This window comes from Balaenoptera musculus, chromosome 14 (assembly GCF_009873245.2).
Source record: "Balaenoptera musculus isolate JJ_BM4_2016_0621 chromosome 14, mBalMus1.pri.v3, whole genome shotgun sequence".
Lineage (NCBI taxonomy): Eukaryota > Metazoa > Chordata > Mammalia > Artiodactyla > Balaenopteridae > Balaenoptera > Balaenoptera musculus.
Window position 1 is genome coordinate 22,680,441 of NC_045798.1, and position 18,585 is coordinate 22,699,025.

Here is an 18,585-nt window from a genome sequence, read left to right on the forward strand (position 1 = left end):
CGCACAGGCAGAGTAGGACAGCGCAGCCTGGTCATCCATAAAGAGACACCTTCACACACGTTGCCCAGGTCTCTGCATGGATCTAAAAGGTTTCAGGTCAGCCAGAGAGCAGATTCCTGAGACAAATCAGAAAAAACCTCAGTCTCTAGAAAGTCGAGGGACAAAGAGAAGCGCCTTAAGCAATCTCAAGCAGGCAGATGATACACAGAGGTAGCCTTTACCAAAGGAGCAAAAGGAAGAGTCAATCCTGTGTGTGTGAATGCAGCCAAAGAGCCTTCGCCAAAGCTGCAAAGGAAACAAAAATAAACTAACAGGATAAAAGGAAGGCTGTTGCATGAGGAAGAACTTTTGCTCCAGTTTGAAAAAAAAAAAAGAGAGAGAGAGAGAAGAAAAGAAAAGAAAAAGAAAGCACACGCTGAAATGATCTAAAGCTGCCTATAAATATTTGGGAACATCAAAGGCGGTCCTGTTAAATTAAAAATGCTGTCACACAGATAGGAACTAGCCTCTAGCACTGCCAGCTTCAACATGTGAGCCTGTGATCTGAGGAGTGAGGGCTCAGCTCCTCGAGAAATCTGATTCACTAAAGAAAAAAGCGAACGAGCAGTTGAGTTTTAATAAGGGCATTAAATACCTTAGGAATGAGCTAATTAGAGTTTAACTCTTTCAAGACTGTCCGAGCTCTTAAGAATGTTGTAAAGTGAGCTCCCTCCAGAATCTAGTTAAATCGGTCTCGAAACCTGCAGTGTAAAAGAAAAATATTAAAATAGCACCTTAGGACTTCAAAGCTGGTAAATCCCACCAGGTCCGCTCAGAGGCCGAGTGAAGAGAAGGGAGGAGGCTGGCCCAGAATCGTTTTCAAGGTGAGGTTAGGTTGCTTGCTTATTTAGAGGCTTTTCTTTTTTCCAGTTTGGACTGGGTAAGAACGACCTCACTTCCTGATACCAGATGCATTCTACTTACCCTGTGAGTGGGCCCTTCACCTAAGACACTGCGAGGGTGTCGAGTGGAAGCCCTGACCTCGCTCAAGTGCCTCACGAGAAATTACAGCTGAGCCCCGCCAGGCACACTCAAGGTCACTGCAGGAAGTCACCGAGCAGTTTCCCTACACACATTCAGGACAGGATCCTAAGGAAACCAGAAGAGTCCCCATTTAAGAAAGTTCCATCAGGACGGCAGATCCTTTGAGGAGCAAGATTCTTTGGCCTTGAAGTAGAAAGCAGCGGTACCTCTTGGAGAAAGCAAGGAGAAAACACACCTGCACAGAAGGGAAAGGGGCATCTTTCTGTCATCCAGTCTCAGGAATGTGCGAGAAGGGGGTAGACAGAGATAGAAACTACCGTCTCCATTCAAGGAGAGGAATGCACTGCACAGCCTTGGCAGAGTGGGTGGGGGGAGTTATAAAAAAAACAAACAAACTCACAGTGCACTCCTATCATTCCCATTTTTAGAAAAAGTCCATGTGCCTAACTTGGGGGGTTAAGATTAATACAGTATTTGCATTGGCATAATTGCACAGCGGATCAAATCAAGCATTGAAGTCACCTGTGCCTGCCACAGGTCCCACATAATTAGGCCCCCAGAGCACAGCCTTAGCACATCACAACATTCCACATGACCTGGCTGGATCCAGAGAAGCAAGCCACCACGCTGCTTCCCTTCAGAGCAGTCACGCCCATGTGCAGGCCAAGCGGCCTCAGGAACAACAGACAGGCTGGCCTAGAAACCCAGCCTCCTGTGCACTGGACTTGCAGTTCACACGCTTCTGTGTGTGTGTGTGTGTGTGTGTGTGTGTGTGTCTGTGTCTGTGTGTGTGTGTGTGTGTCTGTGTGTGTGTGTCTGTGTGTGTGTGTCTGTGTGTGTGTCCGGGCCCAAGTGACAGAGCTCAGAGCCTGGACGGTGATCTAGCTGTAGCACGCAGGGATGAGCAGATGGAGCTGCAGCAAACACCCCCCACACCCCCCCCCGCCCCCGCCCCCGCCCAGGACACAGAGCTGAAGGAGGGAACCAGGGATCAGCAAGGTGTGAACAGCCCCGGCCCCTCGCAGAGCGCTTCCAGGGGAGAAAGGACACAGGTGCAAGTGGTCAGCACTGAGCATGTTGGAAATGATACCTACAATATGATCACTCCTCTTGTCAATGACTAGCATCTTTGGATTCTTTAACCTTGATAAACTACGACTTTAGAATAAAAATTTCCAGCCATTTGGGAACTACAACATAAGTGTTAGTATATGTGACGAACATTACGTAACTCTGTATGTTATTTTCTTCATCATCATCGTTATCATCACTAGACACAAAGAGTGTGGTGTGAGTAACTCAACTCCATTGTATAGATGAAGAAACTAAGACCCAGAGAGGCAAAGTCACCTTTCCACGGCAGGTAACTGGCAGAGTCGGGTCCAAGCCAAGGCAGTCTGGCTCCAGACTTGGTGCTCTGCTGCCTCTCCCATCAGCAAAGGAAATCCAGAACCACTTTGTTCTGCAAAATTTACAACACAGTTTAAGGAACCCGACAAACCTTGGGTGTCTGCATAGCAAAGGTGCAGACTCCTGCTTCTAATAGCCACACCAATGTCCCATGACACGGAAGTGCTGTCCCAACTCCTCCCAAATACAGTTGGTTCAAGGTTGTAACACAGAACTAAAGAGAACTTACACCCAAATCAGGTTATAGACAGAAAGTTAATTTTTAAGTTGGTTACTAGGAAGACATGTGTATCTTCTCCCATAAAATGGTGGTGCCATTTCTGCTCCACAAAAGGCCTATCCATTTAATTGTAATGCACCCAAGGCCTGAGGACCCCGCTCCAGTCAGCACAAAGCAAAAAAGCAGCCAAAGGAGATGTCAAGAATCCGTGTACTAAACTCCTTACTCACCTTGGGATCTTGTTTTTTAACGTTACACTCAATTCCGACAAACGTGGTTCCCTGGTGTTCTAGGAATAGACTACAGAAATTAGAAGCGGCAAATCACAACTGCTGAGAGAGAAGCGCTGGAGAGGAGGGAACGACTTGCAGACAGGTGCCTCAAGCCTGCACAACTCTAGGGGGCGCCGTCCACTTCTGGAGTCATCCTAGATCCACATTATGGCAAACAGAAGCCAGGTATCTTAAGGAAGGGACAGCTTTTCCTAATTCACACAGAGGGACCCTTTGTGTTGGAGTGGGGAAATGTTAAAAGGTTGAGACACCAGCCCTGTGCTGAAGATGAGACAATCTACTGGGAAGTCACACAGGCGACTCCAAGTCAGCAAGCAACGATTAGATGTGTGGTCAGCATCTACTTCTGAAATAGTAAGTTTTCATCAAAGGCAGGGACTTCCCTGGTGGCGCAGTGGTTAAGAATCCGCCTGCCAATGCAGGGGACGCGGGTTTGAGCCCTGGTCTGGGAGGATCCCACATGCTGCGGAGCAACAAAGCCCGTACACCACAACTACTGAGCCTGCGCTCTAGAGCCCGCGGGCCACAACTACTGAGCCTGTGTGACACAACTACTGAAGCCCACGTGCCTAGAGCCCGTGATCCACAAGAGAAGCCACCACAGTGAGAAGCCTGCGCACCACAACGAAGAGTAGCCCCCGCACACAGCAACGAGGATCCAACGCAGCCATAAATAAATAAATAAATAAATTTACAAAGGGGTGGGGTGCTTTCTTTTCTGTGGGATGATCCTTGAGGACAGGCCCTCTACATCATGGGACTGCCTGAGCTACTGAAGCTGCACAAGCCCAGCCTCCAGTGGCTCGGGTCTCCTTCTGTAGAGGGGCTCTAGGACAGAGGATGGTGCCCAAGCGTCCCATCCCATCCTGCCATCCGGGGCTCCCATCTGGCTTACCAGGCCTGATCAATTCCCTTCTGGACCTTTCACTGCACAACCCCAAGCACCACAGAATTAATTATGCGGGATACCATATGCAAAGGGGTCAACAGAATTCCAGTGCTGGATGCCAAGACACATCACTCCTCTTCCTCTCTCAGCTCTTGAATGCCAAACCTTGAGAGCTGGGCATCCTAAGATCCCACTTATGGGTGATGGCACCTGCCACCATGGTCTTTGCTGAATATACACGATCAGGGAGGGGAGAGGATAAGCCTTCTTGAAATGGGAAGTAGGGAGGAATGAGGATAAGGAGCTGGGGAGGGGGAGTCCCCCAACCATCCCGCCTACTGTTCTTTCCCTTCCCCTCCCCCAATCAGCCATCACTGGATCAGAGTTACCAGAGGGCAAGGGATGTTGGCAGGAGGTGGGAGGGTTTGTAAATAGTAAGACACAGAAGATTCCTTATTTATCCTGCAGCAAGTAGGGAAGACATTCATACGTGAACTTAGACAAGTTTGCAAGAGGACAATTAAAACAGCCTTGCCTAAGTAAATTTTAAAAATTAATTATTAAGAAAATTAATGTCATCTGAGCATGTTGTAAGAATTCTAGAGTTTTCTACATCTTCTTGTAGGAACACATATACGGAATAATTTCACTTGGAATATTCAAAACTATTCTACCCCCATCCCATTGCTGTTTCAGAGCCTCCCCCTTCCAAAAACAAGGTTGGCATGGCAACCAGAGCACCAGTCACTGTGGTCCCTAACCACATCCGCCAGGGCCTGGCTTGCTAAGACGTGTGCCAGCTCTGTTGTCTGTAGGGCACTCCTGGCCACAGCACACAGCAAGCTATAATCAAGTCAGAAACCATCGCATTCGTATAGAACTCGGCTCAACATAAATATTCATTAAATGTGAAATCCTATGGTGATGCAATGTTGAGACTGCAAATTTAAACACAAGAGTCAGGAAATGCAAAAATTGCCTCTCGAACTTGAATCACTCATACGGTACATTTAATGCCAAGCAAATGTGTCCTAGAGATTTAAACCTAATAACTCCAAAGTTTCAAAACTACACATTAGCTGTTCATTTAACTCCCTGAGTGAGGGTGACATTTACTGATGGGCACTGGAACATTTCCGGAGTGGACATGCCGTGAAAAGGCATGACAACCCTCTAGTACAAGTGAACTATAACACGTCATGGATAGACTCTGGAATATTCCTGGAGGCCCCAGCACCCATATAATAACCACTGTTCCACAACAAACAGCAACAATAACCAAAAAAAAATTTCAACATGCCAACATGTACATAACGAAGCAATAACTTAATAATTCCCAAATGCTTATAGTGGGGCCCTTAAAGAGTAGAAAATCACATTCATTAAACTGAAATCTAAATTTCTTCCACTTGCAGTCTGCTGGTCTCTTTAGAAATACTACTGTAGTCCTTTAAAACTGCTTCCCATCCAGCACCTAAACACAGGCTCAGCCAGAACTTCCAAGGCTGGAGGGAGGGGGATCGAGGAAACAATATGGTATAAATTTAAGTAAGGATGGGTCATTCTGGAACTACATGTAACTTTTACTATTCCCCAAAATGCCAGTTTTCTAAGTGACACCAAAATATTGTTCATATTTAAATAAAACATACCCCCTAAAAGTCTACTGTCAGGCTGAGATGTCTCTTCCCCAGCATGCTCTGAACACTGCACCCAGGCAGCCACACGCCAGCCTGGGAGGAGTCAGATGGTGCTACATCCTGATCCCACCTCCTTTTTCCAGGCCTGGAGAACAGAGGCAAGGTGAAATTATTTTCAGAGTCTGGTCCATTCCCAACTACTTGGAATAGCCCTAGGACATACCCATGTCTTGTGAATTGTTTCTACAATCACAGAAAGCTCTCCCTCAAAAAGCCAAGTCTTCTTCTGGCTACACTAACATCTCCATCACTACCCTATCCCAAAGTATCATGATCTAGAGGAATTTCAGCTCAGTAAATATTTAAGAGTTTTACTGCAGGGCAATAGGGGGATGAGTAAGACACAAGCCCGCTCTGCTGGGAGCTGTGATTTTGTGGGGAAAAGAAAACAAAGAATAAGGTATTGAAGACCAGCTGAGAAGTGAAAAATGGAGTGCTTCAGTCGAAGGAACCCACCAGTAGAACTTTGAAACACTTGATGGGAAGAGCTGGAAGTTTGACCATAGGTGAAAGCATTGGGAGAGAGGGTAGGAGGGTAGGGGGCAAAGGTGGGGGTCAGGAACGTGGAGGCGTAGAAACATATTCCCGCAGAAGGGCAATCCAAAACGAAGGGCACAAAGGGAGGAAAGCCCAGGACCCATTCAGGAAATAAGGGCGGGAACACACAGGACCCAGGCCCGCATCCCAGGCCATCTCTGTGCTCAGCTCGCTAGTAAACAGGATGGCACTGAAAGATTTTGATCAAGGGAATGACAAGATCAGAGGTTACTTTGGAAAGATGAATCTGATGGGGAGGGGAAGAACTGCTGGGAGGAGTGAGACTGTGAGGCAGGGAGATGCTTAGGCAGCACCTGGCATGAAGCAGTAAGGTCAGCAAGGAAAGAACAAGTTCATTTCCTCTGACTTGGCCACAAGCTACCTTGATTTAAATTTTGAAATGGCTTTGCAAGTCAAGCTTGCAACATTGTTTACATGCCATTAGCTGCCTGCTTCCCACCTACTCCAAGACTGAGGCACTTTCTGAAAAGATGCCAAGTCACCGAGTACCCATTGATGGTTCCAAAAATCGCATAAAGGTGCTGAACACACAATGTCAAATGCATTTAAGTAAAAGCATACAATAGGTACAAAGAAAAGCATTCTACGTCAAGTGTGGGACAAGCCTTGGCAACCGGGACAACCTGAACAGCAGACAGCCTTCTGGGTAGAATCCAGGGAAGGCGCTCCTAGCTGGGAGGATGAAACAAGATAATACGGGTGAAAGTTCATGGGGGCCCCTAAAGCATGTGGAAGATTTGCTGGAACCTGAGCATCAGAGTGGGATGCCGCTCTAGAAAGACCAGCACCTGGGAACACCAAGACCCAAGTTCTAACCCCAGCTCCTCTCGTGACCAAAGGCTTGAGGAACCTTCCCACAGTGCCCTCACTGTAAAAGGAGAGCAGAGCCACAGCATTCCAGGGTGCCCTCCAGCTCAATCAAGGACTCTCGCAGTCAAAAGAAACCAAGGAGCAAAAAGAGAGAAGGGACAAAGATCATAATGAAGGCACAGGCCAAATGGCTCTAGAAAATGAAAGCCCCTGTGTCAAAGTGAAGAGAACACTCTGGTCACCCTAGGGCCGGTGCAGCCCTCCCCGGTAGCAGAACTTGAGGCTCACATGGTCCGGTGAAGTGTCATAAAGCCACTAATGGCCATCTGACATGCAGATGGCCGAGAAAGGAGAGAACAGAGACCTGCCAAGTGCAACTTAAAAGCTTTCAGCTCCAGAACTTCCAGCGATAGAATGGATGGCAAACGTCAATGCCCACAGGGCCCAGGCACTGGTAGACACAGGATCGTTACAGTGTGCGCAGCAAGCCGCAGCACTGCAACAGAGGCTTATAAACTGGGGCCTGTGTCCCATCTGAAGAGGGCAGCTGTTATTCCACTGGGGCAGGCTGTCGCCACGTGGGAATGTGGGCCCAACGTTGCCAGATCTTTTCATTTTTCAAGAAGAGCCAAAGCTCCAGATTATTATGTAAAATTTCTAGATTTTTTAACAGGGATCAAACAAAATAGCAGGAAGCCATTTTCAGCCCATGGGCCTGCTGTTTGGAGGCACCCTGACGGTCTGGTGCTTGGCTCTAATGCATCTCTGCCCACCACAAACTGACGGCGTCACTCTGAATGAGAGGACAGGGAAAGAGGGCAGAAAACATCAAGTGCAGCAGCACCCACCTGGGCCACAATCAGTTGCCACGGGGTGTGCCGACAGCACAGTGGTCCCTCCCCTGAGGCCGCCTCTAGGCCTCGGAGCATGGCCATCTGCCTGGCCAGCCGATATGACCCTGCCCAGAACGCTAGGGTAGCAGCTTCTGGATTGTGCTCAGATACGCCTACAAGGGAGGGACCCAGGTACCACACCAGGTACCTTCCCTTCAATGCAGACATTGGTCATAACTCAGATCCTCATGGCAGAGGGAAAAAGCCAGTACTTTACCACTTAACTAAGTGATAGGAATATATAGCCTTTCACTTTTATGAAATTGTTTTCTGATGTAGGTTTGTTTTTTTTTTTTAAGAAACAGATACTACCCATTGTGAGTGGGGGTGTGTGGAAACACGTGTGCTGACCTGGTTGGGGAGTGTAAACTAGATCCACTCTTCTGCAGAGCAAACTGACAATACATAACAAGAGCATGAAAAACGTTTATACCTCTCGACCCAGTGGTCCCAATTCTAGAACTTGATTCTTTGAAGACAATCAAGAGACAGAGAAAAGATGTTCCTCACAGCATTACTTATAATAAAGAAAAACAAGACACTAAAAATGTTTCAGAGTATTTATTAGTAAGAGGAAAATAATTAAGGTACATGAAGGGTTATAAACACTATGTAATGCTTTTTCCAATTTTCTTAAAAATCCCTCCAAGCTCATAGGAAAAAAAGAAAGGAAATCTATACCAAAACACAAAAGGTTAACAGAGGTATGTGTAGGCAGCGGGACTGATTTTCTTTTTCATACTTTTCTGTATTTTCCAAGTATTCTACAATATGTATTATTTTTATGATTAAAAAATAAGTTAGATGATTTTTTTTAAAGGAAAATTTTGGCCCTGACAAGAAGTAATGTAAAATGAATCTATTCTAACATTTTTGCCCAAATTGTATCAAAATACACCCAGGTCCTTAAGCAAGAGGGTCACTGAGCTTTGTCTTCAAGTGACCCAAGTTCAATCCCAGCTCTGTGGCCTTGAGAAGCTTACTTACACTCTCAGCCCTGGTTTCCTCTGTTAAGTGCAGCTAATTCAACTGCCCAAATATGTATGGGAGAAATCATGAAAATGACATCTGTAAATCACAAACTGTATTGTGGGTGTATATGTTTCTTCTCTAGGCTGTATTCATGGTAAGAACTCAATAAATGTCTGCTGACAAGTTAGGGTACTCAGTTTAAGTAGAAAATCAAGTTTTAATTAAATTCTTACAGCACTGAATGGCTTCCCGTACACACACCTAATCGAGCACCACCCCTACTCTCCTATTTTTAAAATGCAGCAGCTTCTACACCAGGAGACCAGAAGTCCCCATTCCAACATAAATTCCCCCGTGAAACTTCTAGAATCATCAAAGTCTGTTTTCACCAAATCAGCTCTACACACTGAGTTTCTAAACAACCATAACAGACTGGCTGCTGGGGAAAGAAGGGGGTTAATATCAAGTCTTACAACACATCTTAAGGGTAATAAAAATAAAACGCTCTCCCTTGAACCACAATAGGCCAGCTGACCTCATTCTCTTCACACTATCATGAGTCAACAGAGCCGCTAAAAGTCAGATTTTAAAACATCTCATTCAAGCTGCAAATGGAACAAAGAACCTCTACTCTTTACGGCCTCCCCATCCTGTTTGACAGGTATAAAGGCACGTCTCCACGAAGGGGTTATCAGCTTTAACCTCAAAGGTAGGTAAAAATGAGTCAGAAAGGGCCAGAAGGCGCAAATCCATGTACTGTGTCATTACAGACGTTTTTCTTCAGAATGGGCTGCCCAGGCCTACACGCAGCACCTGGGCCAGGCGTACCCTCAGTATCCCATAGGTGTGTTCCATCAGAGGACCTGTGGTTGGCACGCTGTCTGCCCCCTCCACTCAGCTGCCTGCAGGCAAGGCCAGTGTCTCACTCATCCCCACCTGCCGCCTCACCCCGCACAGGGTCTGGGGGACAGAAGGCAGCAATGAATGCCTGTCCACTGCGGAAATGCAGACCTATGGGAAGGTTTAACAGCCAGGAGGATGGCATGAGCAGGGAGAAGCCACAGCTTTAGGTTCTTACAATCTTTTAAATCAAATTTCAAATCACAGGGAACATACAGACTGTAAAGTAAGAAAGGCGATGGACACAGGATGGGGCCTCTTTGGAGAAAGCCATGCAGGCTCCGAAATGGCTCTAAAAAGCTGGCCACAGGAAGGAGGTGTGTCTCACGTCAGAAATCCCTTTAAATGCCAGAGCGCCATGGCCATTCCAACTTTCCCAAAGCCAAAAAACAACAGACGTGCCACGGAGCGAGAGTTGTGTACTCAAGTCACTGGTCCCTCTTCCCAACCTTGGCAGAATGGCTCTTTGTGGAAAAAACAAGGTAGAATGAGACTGTGTGATTAAAAAAAGAAGAAAGAGAGAAAAGGGGAGGGAAGGAAGGAAGGAAGGAAGAGAGGGAGAGAGGGAGGGAGGGAGAGAAGAGATCTCTAAGAGCGGAGGGTTTTCTCAGTTGAAGTTACAGACTCATTTCTTGGTCCATCAGTCTGGATTACTGACTCTAAATTCCACCATCAGTTGCCATAATCTCATCCCAAGCAGAAGAAAGTGCCAAGTGAAGCAGTCTTGTAAAAACAGAAATGGCTTAGATCACACAGACCTGGGTTTGAATCTGATCCCTGCTACCGACCTGCTCAGTGACTTTACCTCTCTGAGCTTAAGTTTCTTCATCTGAAAACCCGGGGCATCCCATTTACCTCGTCCGTTAAGTGTAAGCACAGCACTGTGCCCAAGGCCTGGCATGCAAAAGCATATGATCATTACTACCTATTTTTAAAAGCTCTGACAGAGGAAAACTGAGCTACTCAAAATGTAAATTAAAGGAGAAAAGCAACCACTTAAACCCAATGTGCAGATTTAGAAGGTCTGGCTTTCCCCAATTATACACCTGATCATAAAGCACGCTTCTCTATTGGCTCTCCCTGGCACACTCAGCCGAGGTGCAGCCGAGGATGACATGAAGGCCCAAGCCTGGAAGTCAGGAGACCCAGACAGTTCTCCAAGGTCATCTCTACCTCACCACATGGCCCTGGCCCTTCACTTCTTTGGACCTTGGTCTCCTTATCGAACACATTAAAGGGCTGAGTCTGGTTCTTCAGATTATTAAGTTGGATTTAAAAGTCATTTTTGTCATGAACTGCAAATCCGCATCGTCCAGACGTGGGAAACGCCATCAAGAAGCAAAGTTTTCACATGACATGTATTCAGGTTAATGATGATTCTGAATACCAAACCTTTATAGTTATTCCCAGGGACACTAGGGCTTGGCTGTGAACTATTCTCCATGTGTCTGTCCATCCGTAACAGCTGTCCACATTAGGGCTTTCTCAATAATCAGTGTTTTACCACGAAAAGCACACCTTCAGACCTTTATGTCAGGTACCCTGCCCCTGAACATGTGCACACACACAGGTCACTTTCATACAACCTGGTATTATAATATCAGTGGGTCCACCAGAACCATTCTTTGCATCTAATCAAGCAAGTTTCTGTAAATAACAACCAAAAAGGAAAGCTAATCCCAGAATGTATAGCCAAAGCAAATGACGTTGTTCTCATCAATTAATCCAAGCCCATTAAGACCCACTGCCTGCCTGGTGTCCACTCTGAATCCATCATTCACTCACTAATAGTGAGTGTCTGCTAAGCAGCAAGCACCGGGGACCCAGGGATGAACAAAAGCAAACAGGCCTGTGCCCAGGTCCACAAGGAAGATGTAAGGAGTTGCTCTTAAGGCATTTCAACATCGACGGACACTCCGTTTCATCTTCCAGTGAATTACTGCAAAGGCACACACATCTGCACTTCACACTCTCACACCCTGCATTGAGCCTCACCTTCTTGCCCTTCACCAGCTAAATGCAGAAAATTCTTTTTTTAACTTAAGTATAAAGTATAGTTCCAGGTACACAACATAGTGATTCGATATTAAATGCACAAAATTCTTGGAGTGACTATCTTCTCACTTCTCCCAAGGATGATGCATTTAACTACTATCAGATAGATGCACAGGAGAGAAGTTAATCCATTAGAGACAATGGATGCCTTCAGGACCAAGAGCTCTATTGTGTAGGGAAACCCAGTTGGGAAGAATTATCATTTATCCACACATGTCTGGCTCTATAAGGGACTGTTAACTCCAGAAGACAACAGCAATACAGTATCTGGTACAGAATAGGGCTTTGGTAGAAATCTATCAAATGAACATGCTCGATGGAGACACATAAACCTGTAGACCTCTCTACAACTCACGCCACTCAAATCCTCAGCGATGCACTACTTGATGACAGGTACTAGGTGAGTGCTTCTCTTTTTCCTCTTGGAGAGGAGGGGCATCACAGAACCCACCAAGGGGAAAAATTATGTATCTTCTCAGGAAAATTAAAGTGCACATACACGGGATTGTATGTATAATTTCAGGGGTTCACAGGCCCTCTCTGGAAGTCTGTGTCCCTCAGGTTAAGAACCCCTATGCTAGACTGTTAAAAATTAGACTTGGGACTTCCCTGGCGGTCCAGTGGTAAAAAATCCACCTTCCAATGCAGGGGACACGGGTTCAATCCCTAGTCGGGGAACTAAGATCCCACATGCCATGGGGCAACTAAACCTCCGCGCCACAACTACTGAGCCCGTGCATCCTGGAGCCCCAGCGCCACAACTAGAGAGAAACCCGCACCACAGCTAGAGAGAAGCCCACACACCACAATGAAGAGCCCGCAACGCAATGAAAGATCCCACATGCCTCAACGAAGATCCCGCATGCTGCAACTAAGACCAATGCAGCCAAAAAAATAAAATTAAATAAATAAAATAAATAATTTTAAAAATTAAAAAAAAATTAGACTTGAATTAATGTCAAGACCTAGCCGGCTAAGTCCTATTTATTTGGCGATAATAGGAAGCAAGGGGCCAGAAAGACCTGGGTTTCAACCCAGGTTTTATCATGCGCTAGATGTGTGAGGTTGAATAAGTCAAATCGCCTTTCTCAACCTGTTTCCTCATCTGTGAAATGGGTTAACAACAGTTGTTGATTCCATGTTAAAGTAATGATTAGATGAGCAAACACATGACATGCTTGGCACAGTGCCCGGTACAAAATAAATGCTCCTAAATGGAAGCCATCACCACCCTCTCTAGTCTCCAGACCCCACACTTACCTCCCACTCCCATTTTCATCTCCATACAGAGCTGTATTAGTAACCCCCAGGGCATCTCAGAGAACAAGACAGAAAATAAGAGCCCCTAAGAATTCACAAGGTCACAAAACACAGCCCTAATGTTTTTCCCAAAATCAAATGCTTGGTTTTAACCTATGAAGGCCCTTCTGACAAGACAGTCAGCAGTCCCTTTTTGTGTAAATCCAGGTCAGCTGTCAGCACGCAATTGTTCTATTAGGCCAAGTCAATTTTTAGAGGCAGGCCTGTTAACTTAAAATGGAGATGAAAAGAAAGTGTTTGATCAAACGCTAAACTGCAGAAACAAACTGACAGGGAAACAAGGCAGAGGAATTAGTTTCCTAAAATTATTCTCTCTGATACCCTTAGTTAACACTGGCTATTTAAGGACCTCACTCAGCCTTTCTAACCCACCACTCAGCTCTCCTCTCACCCCTCATGGCTAAAGGCACTGGCTTAGTGATTTTTTTTTTTTTAATAAATGTATTTATTTTTGGCTGCGTTGGCTCCTCGTTGCTGTGAGCGGGCTTTCTCTAGTTGCAGCGAGCGGGGACTACTCTTCCTTGCAGTGCGTGGGCGTCTCACTGCAGTGGCTTCTCTTGTTGCGGAGCACGGGCTCTAGGCGCACGGGCTTCAGTAGTTGTAGCACGCAGGCTCAGTAGTTGTGGCTCGCGGGCTCTAGAGCGCAGGCTCAGTAGTCGTGGCGCACGGGCTTAGTTGCTCCGTGGCATGTGGGATCTTCACGAACCAGGGATCAAACCCGCATCCCCTGCATTGGCGGGCGGATTCTTAACCACTGCACCAGGGAAGTCCCACTGGCTTAGTTCTTAAATGTTCTCAGCAAGCTCTGCTTTCAAGACCATTCAACACTTAACCCAGGATCCACAGAGGCTGATTTTAAAGTTACACAAAACCTACCATTCAGATTTCTTCTACAAATGAATTTCTCAAGCATTTCCAAATATCTGACTTCAAGAGGGGAAAAGATGCATTTCCACTTTGAAACAATCTTTCACCTCTATGCAAATTTTCTTTGTTTGCTTAACCAATCCACATACCCCTAGCCAGTGTTTAATTGGGCCTTTATTTAACATCACTAACCATGTGAGTTGAACAACCAAGTCTCAAAGTTTCAGATAAGGATCTCATTAATAGCAACAAATTGGTTCAAAGATGAAATATGTATCAATATGTCTAAGAACCCTTTAAAGTTCCACACTTCAGAACTATGGGAGAAGTGTAATTACTTCCTCCATCATTCACACTGTATGCTTGACACTTAAAAGCAAATGGGCTTTAATACTGTATGAATAAATAAGATAATAAAAGTAATGAATAGCATTTCATACCGACACATTGTTTCCACAACTTTCACAGATGAAGATGTCAAAAAAAAAATCTCTCTTTTTCCAGAGCACACTGATGACCTTGGGAAAGTTATTTAAGCCTAAAATGCACAAGGAGAGAACCAAGACTCCTGTGACTAATCCCAAGGTTTGAATACCTCTCTCTCTCTCTCACACAGACAGACACACACACACAAACACACACACACACCCTTCTTAACCAGGCCTTCCCCTACTCCAACTCATGCAGATGAATGAACAGGTACTCTAATTACGAGTATCTGGGCAAACCAGACTATGATAAGGTATCTACTCTATAAACATACACACACACATACTTCCATTGCATACAACAGGGAGGGGAAAAAATCAGTGATACAAACCAATTTCCTATCTTAGAATTCTTAAAGGAGAGAGTCTCCCAAAACGGTTCTTTTCTCCCCTAAAGCATGAACAACAGAGCTGCGGAATCCCACGGGAAATAACAAAAGCAATCCTATAAGGGCTACTATTTAGGTTCTGTTAAAGGAAAATGAACTCTGCTCTGAAGACCATAAAATATTAAATAGCAAATTATGCAGAGTTTTTTCAAGATAGTAAATAGAAGGAGGCTTGAAAAGTTCAACAAGGGCACTTAGAAAACCTGATTAATCTGAAGCTGAACACCAATTTGTTTCTTGTACATTCTCATTTCTCATGCAAAATGTGACGTTCCCTCTCAGCAGTCCTAAAACATCAGCTTTCCTTACAAAAACCTTCTTCAGGGCTGACGGGCCACACCAGTTCCTTCACTCAACCGTATTCGAAGAAATAATAAAAGCATGCCAGCCTCTGTACACACACAGCCCTAGAAGCCACGCTGAGCTCCTTCTGTGCACACGGAGAGGTTTGGCAAGTAGGCCTCACAATGAAGTTATCAAAGATATAGAGTGAGAACACCAAGAAATGACTATTCAGACAGCTCAGATAAACTCACCAGCGTTACTGCAGTTATAAGGGAATTAAGGACACCTATTAGTGATTGCTTAACAGGTAAACTTATTAAATACCATTTAAGTCATCTTTCTTTACTTAGCAACTGTTGACCTTTTTTTTTGGTGAGGCTAATGGACTACAAAGGAGTTAGATAAGCACTTCAAAAAGTTTTAAAAGAGAATAGATTCCTTCTGCCAAATTCACACATTATCTCTCCACTCACAAGGATAAAATAGTTACAAATGGTGTGTTTAAACTGCTAATTTTGTATTAAATGGTGAACCCCAGATTATCTCCAAAGCACAGCACTACTCATAACGGATAGCTCGCCAGACAAACTACCAGGGAGAAAGAGTACAAGTTAAAAAACACTGCAGATAAAAATCACAAACTTCAAAAGTCTCCTTCAAAAAGTGAAGTGCCACGTTAAAACATCCTTTCTCTTAGAAGGCTGTAAATCAAATATTTTCTACAGGCATCAGGCCACAGTGAAAGCCTCAAAGAGAAACAAGGAGTCACAACGAGTAAGCTTTAAGATTCAAACTGTGCTTGAAGGTTGCGAATGAAATGTGTAGGAATCTTCAGCACACCATGGTCTCTAAATCTTATAAAGACTGTAATTATAACATTATACAAAAAAAAATGTCCAAAATCCTTTAACATATATGTAGTCACAGAACTCAAACAACATGTGTTTTCCCTTCTATTCATCCTGCAGAAGTTTAAGATAGGGATGTAAGGACACACCTCTAAGGGCCAAGCTGCAGGGCTCCCTGTCCTAACCATGCAGGGCTTTGAGTCTGCACCAGGAGAGGGGAAAGGAAAGGCTGCTTGCAGTTATTCCACTCGGTCCCCCTCTCTTCATTCAAAACTCATCCAAGAGTGAAGTGCAGAAGGCCCAAAGCTTAGAGCCCTGCAGCCAACTCTTCTCCCCCAAAAGGTTCAAAGACAAGCCAACCGTTTCAAATCGCCCCCTTCCCAGGCACGCATATTAACCGCAGTAAGTGCGCTGGCTGTCTACTAACAAGTTGATAAAATCATAGCCCCGAAGCAGGAAGGCATCTACCCAGTTCACCATCTGCAGAGGCTTGGGCTCAGAGTTCCTCCTCGAAAGAGCGGGGTCAGCTTAAAGCTAGCTCTCCCTAGCCTTTGGAATGCACACCTCTTTCATCTGGAGCAAGGTGGAGGCCCTGTCAGTGAGCGACCCCGTCTCCCGATTTGCAGGCCCTCTGCAGAAGTCCTTGGCCGAGGTGCGGGCAGGCTGCCTCCCTCCCACCCTCTGTAATCTGAGGCATGCAGCGAGGGCTGCCTGCTTCGTCCACTCCAGGGCACCCGCGATCCCCAGTCCTCGGCGGGCTCCCGCTGCTCTCCTCCCGCCGCTGCTTGTCCAGAACCCCACAGGAGGGTCAGCGCCCAGGTGAGGCTGGCGGCAGGTTCCAGGGGAGAACCTGATGCTGTGCAGCCCCTCAGACAAGGCTGGCTACTCCCCAAAAGAACATGCACGGGTGGGAAGGACAGCCTGCGACCTGGAACAAGCCACCCCATCCTTCATCACTTATCTTTCCGAAGTTGGCATTCAACAGGTAGTTCCCGGGACTTCCACCTGAGGCAAACCGAAAGCCCCAACGGCCCGAGGCGGCTGCCCCAACGTGGGTGCCCGGACCCGGGGTCCCCCTCCCGCTCCCCGGACCCACAGGAGGCCGAGCCCCCACGTGCGCTCGCCCCCCGCGGCGGCGCCCTGGAGGCCGCGTCCCGCCCGCCAGCCAGGGAGGGATGCCGCTGGCCTCCTCGCCGCCCCTCCCGCCCGCCCGCCCGCCAGCCCGCGGCGGGGTCGGCGGGAGCAGCCCCCGGAGCCATCTTGTGGCGGCGGCGGCGCGGGGCCCGGGCGGCGGGCAGCTACCTGCACAATCTCGCCCTCCGCGCTGAGCGTGGCCCCGGCCCGCGAGAAGCGGCCCGTGAGGCCGGTGGTGTAGGTGGTGTAGTCGCCGCTCGGGCTCGACTCGAACAGCACCACCTCCACGAACGCCGTCTCCTTGGCCCGCGCCGCGCCGGGCCCCGCGGCCGCCAGCAACAGCCCGAGCAGCAGCGGCAGCGGCGGCGGCGGCGGCAGGCGGCGGCCGCGGGGACAGCGTGGGCGGCGGCGGAGGCGGCGGCGGCGGCGGCCCGGGGCCCCTGGGCGCCCGCCCGAGCGCGGCCTCATGGTCCTGCGGCGGGAGGGCGCGGAGGGCGGGCGCGGCCGGGCATAGTCGCGGGCCGGCGGAGGACCGAGCGCGGGCGGACGCCTCACAGCCCCATCGCGGCGGCGGCGGCGGCGGCGGCGGCTTTGTGGGTCGCAGGCTCTGCTCGGCTCCCCCGGGCGTCGCGCCGCGGCCCTTTCATCTGCTCCACGTGAGGGGTTATCCCCGCCCCGGCAACGTCGTGACCCGCTCTCCCCTCCCTCTCAGCGCTCGACCGCCTCTGCAGCCGGGGGGAGCGGGAAGGCGGGGCGGGCGCGCCTGCGGCGGGGGCGGGGCCGGATGGCCGGGCACGCCCCCGTGTTCGCTCCGCCCCTCACCCCAGCCCCGCCTCTCGTCCGCCGTCTGCGCTCCTCCCCTTGCTGTAGCCCCGCCCACCGCCCACCGTCTCGCTCCGCCCCCTCATCCTCGCTCCGCCCCCACGCTCTAGCTCCACCCCTTGGGTCGAGCTCCGCCCCCACCGCGCTCCGCCCTCCGCGGCAGACATTTCTCCTCGCGGTTGCTGAAGTTCGGCGGGAATGGGGACCGCATTCTGCTCTGGGCTGTTGTGCGTCCTCTATGGAGACCCCACGCCTCCTGCTCCCATGCAAGATTTAGATTCTTGTCCTTCCTGGCTCCCCCGCCCCAATCTGCAGTTCCTGGGAGCGGAGCCACCGCACCTGGTCCTCCACCCCCATCCCCACCCCCACCCCCACCCCCAGGATCGAACGGGAACGACTCCGGCGGTCTGGGGAGGTGTGCCGCTGGGCCATGACGGGGCGTGTCCGGGTCTTGCACTGGTGTAGCTTAGACAGTTACTCTCAACTGTGTGTGTAGGAGCGGGGCGGGGGTGAGAAAGCCATTAAGTCATTTGGACTCTGATGGAAATAATCTGCAGCCCCGGAGGCTGTAACTGAAACATCCCCCTCGACAGAAGTTCTGAAACTTTGATTGTCTCCTGTGCAGGAGTCCAGAGGATTCCAACACCATCGCACTTTATGCGCAGAGGATAGATGCTAAATTATCATACCTAAGACACGTGCTCCAGGG

The 18,585-nt window shown here is 48.2% G+C and overlaps 1 protein-coding gene across 1 annotated transcript in view; it reads right to left on the reverse strand.

Moving 5' to 3' along the window:
* ZNRF3 (zinc and ring finger 3) overlaps window positions 1-17,768 on the reverse strand; it is a 147,941-nt gene extending 130,173 nt beyond the window's left edge. Inside the window, exon 1 of the mRNA XM_036874488.1 lies at window positions 17,223-17,768. Coding sequence (XP_036730383.1) covers window positions 17,223-17,522 — 300 coding nt within the window. The 5' untranslated portion in view covers window positions 17,523-17,768. The remainder of the gene's footprint in view (window positions 1-17,222) is intronic.
* Window positions 17,769-18,585: the final 817 nt, after the last annotated feature.